Consider the following 5000-nt stretch of genomic DNA (forward strand, 5'->3'; position numbering starts at 1 on the left):
TTGTTACACAAGTTGACTTTCTCTGTCTCCGTCACTACTGTCCAACATGGCTCGTTCTATCGAAACCCCCTTCCTACCCCCTTTTTTATCAGAAGACACTCGTAGTTCGTTCGTGGCCTTGTATTTGGATGTATGCAAAATTTAGTCAACTCCTACTCACACTGTCGATATTTGAATCGCTCTTCTATTCTGTTCGTACACTCCTAGTTCTCTCTGTTTCCATACCATTTTTTTTTATTAATACCATGGTTCACACGAATGATTCAGGAAAAGAATTACATCACAAAATCGCCCCGTACTTATCCTCTCTCACATTCAAATTCATTTACCATGCCTTTGCCAAGGCATTGCCATGCCTTACTAACACACAATGTACACTTTTTTTCTCACTGTCTCTAATATTGATAAACGACCCGTTCCATTGTGTGGACATAAATGAAAATCCTCTTTGCAAAACCAAATATGTTAAAATCAAACACTCGCGCCTGGCTGAGAGCAGCTAAAGCGCGAATCCAGCACGGGAACGGCATCCGCCTCATCGCAGAGCTCTCTCGAGGGAGAGTACGAAACCACGTCACCGAACGTTATCCCAGCACAGGTTAATAACTTACTTAGGAATCTGTTTCCTTTGTTCTGCATTCTTGTTGCAAATGTATCTTTTCTGTACGAGCTCCACTGTTATTATAAATACATTCTTATCTTTTTTTAAGTTGTTAGAATGTCATTTTCACTTTGTTTGAAGAGGTTTTTAAGAAGTCTTTTGTTACCCAACTGAGTTTGCATATTGTAAAACTGTAGGTAGAGTAGGAAGTATGGGGTTTATTTTAGCATTTTTGCGCATTAGTTACACCCGTTTTGCTAGCTATAAGACAGCTTATTTAGACAGCTATAAGATCACTGAGGGATGTATTCTTCAAAGTTCTGTTGCATTTTGTGTTTTTAGTACAACTGCTAGTAATGCACCAACATTTTAGGTTCATCATTATGCTACTAAGATGCTTTTTGTACTACTTAATCTTTTCAAGTTACATATTGTAAATGTGTTCAGTTGACTACGGTCACTAATTTTAAGCACAATTTGCACCTTTTTACTGGTTTATGAAGCATTTATCATTCGGCTTCGCTGCTTTAGGTAGCGTATAAGTTCGATTGCATGCCGTATTTAAATTTTAACTTAATTTCATTCCATTTGATATCGATGGTAACTAATTACTACGATCTCTTCATTCATCTTTAGAAACCTGCCGGAGGAGTTGCCGTATTGCCAGTAGCGGGCAAAAAGGACAAACAATCTGAACAGTCACCGCAAAAGGATGGTGCCCTCAATGGTATGGATGCCAACTCATTACCCTTCAAATTTGTGTTTAATTATTTAATTATTAAATATTAGTATTAATTAGTAAATATTCAAATTTGTGTTTAATTGGGATATTTTTGCATTTTAGGAAACAATGGTCAAGCTGAACCGCTGAATTCGTCGGCTGAAGAATCTACCTCTCCATCGGGTAAACGCAAGGTAAGCTAATCAAACAGTTGTGGTGATATCTACATAGATCTTTTCTCACAAAAAAAAATGCAAAACGACTACTTCCGCCAATACTCGCGTTTGTTTTCGAATGTTTGTCGTACTTTTTCCATCTGTATTGCGTGCGATCTGCATCCTCTCACAAACATATTTTCAAAAATATTTACCTTTTCAAAATTAGTTTCTCTGAGTAGAGTGATTTTTTGTCGATTCCAAGTGCTAGCTATTAGTTTGGCCTTAGCCTTTGGCCTAATCACACTGAGCGTAGTATGGATGCCGTGCAATGATATGTGTCATTCTTCGATGGCCGTAGTTTGCTATCAAATCACATTTTAATTACCCTTTCCACCTTTATGTATGTATAAGAAAAATATGACTCTCATATACCGACCGCGTTATGACCGTCAGGTTAAGTAATCAGTTAGTACGCTCCATTTTCTCAATGGGTAGTTTCTAATTAGTGTTCTCACTAATGCGTTTTCATTTTTTTGCGACTACAGCAAATACGATTTCCATAAAGAGAGCGTTGATTTCGATTTCCATAAAGTGTGACGTTGTCTTATCTATGAATTGATAGTTCAGTAGCGTTGATCGATTCTTTCTTTTCTTTTTTTTTAAATTTTGTTTTCCTTTTTTTCCTTCCTTCTCCCACACGAACTATGTTTTCGACTTCCCGTGATGTTTGCCCCTGTGCGTATGCCGTCTATGTATGTCCGTATCGTTCCATCCTCACGTCGATTCGTACAACGGTCAATCGCGTTGGTCGATACGTACGATTGCTGTATATGTTCGTTCCCGTTTGTGTCCCCCTGTACTCGTCTCTCGTCCAACCAATTCCTGATTTGTGTTGCTCTTCTGTGTGTACGTCGAATTTGACCGCTCGCAGGGTTTCCTGTTCTCATCCGGCCGCAAATCGTCTCCGAAGGAGAAGAAATCGCCCGGAAGCGGAACGGAGCCGGTGGCTAAGGGTGTGGTGTCAGCTGCGGCAAACGGTGATGGTGGTAAAAAGGATAACCTAGCAGCGAAGGAACCTGTTCAGCAGCAAGCGACAACCGATGACAACCGCAAGCAGCCCGGTAAGCCGGAGAAGCCCGGTAAGCCGGAGAAGCCCGGCTTCACGAAACCGTACGAATACTCGGAAAGCGACCAGGACACGAGCCCCGCACACAAAAAGAATGTGAAAACACGCGGCTTCCGTTATGACGAAGCACAACCAGTTGATATTCGTCAACCAAATGACAGTAACGAAGCACAGCTCAGTCCGAACTCACAGAGCCGTCGTGCCACCGGGCTAGCCTTCAACTATGCTCCAGGCGAGGATGACAAAGTACGGGAATCTGTCGAAAAGCGTAAGGCTCCGGGATCCCCGGGATCCCCGGGAGCAACGGTCGCCGCAGGAACGAAGGAGCACGGACTTTCACCAAAGTCGGCCGCCCGCGGACTGCCGGGTGAGAGTGATGCCGAGAAGGGTGTCCGTACGAGCGCACGTTCGTATTCACCGAACAAGGGACGCTCACTGGCCGCCGATCCACTGGCATCCGGAGCCGGCAAGTTCCGACCACTCGATGACACAAGCAGTGCATTTATCCAGGGTGAACAGGGTGTTGCGGCCGCTGTGGCTGCAGCAACTGCCCCTGAACCGGCTAAGAAGAAGGTAAAGATCATGGTTATCATTTCGAAGTTTGATCCCAAGACGAAGCGCGTCGATACGGCTCAGGGAGTGGTAGAACACTCGACCGGTGTGCTGGATACGAAGACGGGCCAAATCGAGAGCAAGTACGGGTTGATTGATCCGAAGGCGGGTACGGTCGTGAACTTCAATGCCCGCACGGGTCAGAACGAAACGTTGCAGGGCCAGATGGATCCGAAGACGGGCCAACTGCACATCGTTGGCAGTGGAGTAGTGGATGCGGTAAGCGGTAAGGTCGATGATAGTCTCGGCCAAGCGATCATTGTCGTTCCGGATGATGATTCGGTTGTGGAGATTACAGCCATCACCTCGAAGGTGGATCCGGCCACGGGGAAGATTGACACAACGAATGGTGAGATCGAGAAGAGTCGTGGCATTCTGAACCATCGCACAGGAATTCTGAGTACCAAGTATGGCGACATTAACCCGCGTACGCGTGAGCTGCGCGCGATCGACCCGAAGACCGGCAAACCATCACCAGCGGCAGCTGCCGTTCGACCAGTAACGGTTGATGCAGCGAACGGGCAGATCACGATCGTCGGTGTAACCGATCCGAAGACGAACAAGGTGGACAATGGTCAGGCCCATCTGCTGGCGATCGGCGATCAAGTTGATCCGGTCGTCGAGGTAACCTCGGTGTTGGGCAAGATGGACAAAAAGGGTGTGATCGATCCAAAAACGATCCAGATTGATCGTAGCACTGGTCAGCTGGACACGAAGGAAGGCAAGATCAATACCAAGTACGGGCAGCTGGATCTCGTAAAGCAAACCATCTCCTTCGTGGATCCCCGCACGGGCAAAGCTGAGACGAAGGAAATCAAACTGGACCCCGTTACCGGGCAGGTGGTGCTGAAGCAACAGAACAACCCAAAGACGGGCAAACCGGACAAGGACTACGGGCGCATCGTATCGATTCGGATCGTGCACAGTCGGATTGATCCAACGACCGGTAAGCACATTCCGGCCGTTCCCATTGAAGATCGTGACGTGCGCGTAGATGCGAAAACGAATCAAGTGTGGAGTCCGGACGGTGGCAAGGATCCGAAAACGGGCGAAACTATCTACACCTCGAGCACGGTAGATCCACGAACAGGGTTCGTGATCACGATCTATGGCTACCTCAACCCGAAAACGAACGAAATCGAACGCCAGACCAAGCTGGATCCGAATCTGACGCGTGTCGATCCGGGCACGGGTCAGATCTATGCAGCCACCGGACAGGTGGACGAAGCGACCGGTGAACCTCTGTTCGCCGCTACTCAGATCAACGAGGAGAACGGTGAAATCTACACAAAGGTGGGCAAAGTAGACCCGAAAACGGGTCGATTGGTCATCATTCGCATCTTCATCCTCACGAAGAAAGACGAACGGGGTCGCCCGGAAGAGGTGGACGTGAGCACGGTCGATCTGGATGCCGAAACAGGCCGAATTCGCGACATCGCTCCGAAGACGTTGTATCTGTACAAGATGCGTGATCCGATCACGGGTGAAACGTACAACGTGGATCCGAATGATCCTCGTATCGCTGGAGCTAGGACGACCGTTACACAGACGATGACACTGAGCGGCGAGATCGATCCGATTACCGGACGCATCAAGTCCGAATGGGGCCACATTGATCCGAACACGGGCGATATCGATCCGGCAACGGCCATCCGCGACCCGGTCACTGGCAAGCTGATCCTCAACTATGCCGACATCGAACCGAGCCACTTTGGCAAGAACGTCACCGTAACGAAGGACACCGTTCCGATAACGCGCGAACAGTTCTACGAGGGCATTAAG

At 47.5% G+C, this 5000-nt stretch overlaps 1 protein-coding gene across 5 annotated transcripts in view; it reads left to right on the plus strand.

Annotated features, from left to right (window-relative positions):
* Window positions 1-5000, plus strand: part of LOC125956391 (protein 4.1 homolog) — a 38421-nt gene that overhangs the window by 28464 nt on the left and 4957 nt on the right. For 4 of the 5 annotated variants that reach the window (XM_049688203.1, XM_049688202.1, XM_049688205.1 and 1 more), the window contains exons 8-11: window positions 500-598; window positions 1238-1328; window positions 1446-1516; window positions 2412-5000. The exon at window positions 2412-5000 is cut by the window's right edge and continues 264 nt beyond it. In XM_049688203.1, coding sequence (XP_049544160.1) covers window positions 500-598; window positions 1238-1328; window positions 1446-1516; window positions 2412-5000 — 2850 coding nt within the window. The remainder of the gene's footprint in view (window positions 1-499; window positions 599-1237; window positions 1329-1445; window positions 1517-2411) is intronic. The other variant, XM_049688204.1, reaches the window with a different exon arrangement.

Source organism: Anopheles darlingi, chromosome 3 (genome assembly GCF_943734745.1).
Source record: "Anopheles darlingi chromosome 3, idAnoDarlMG_H_01, whole genome shotgun sequence".
NCBI lineage: Eukaryota > Metazoa > Arthropoda > Insecta > Diptera > Culicidae > Anopheles > Anopheles darlingi.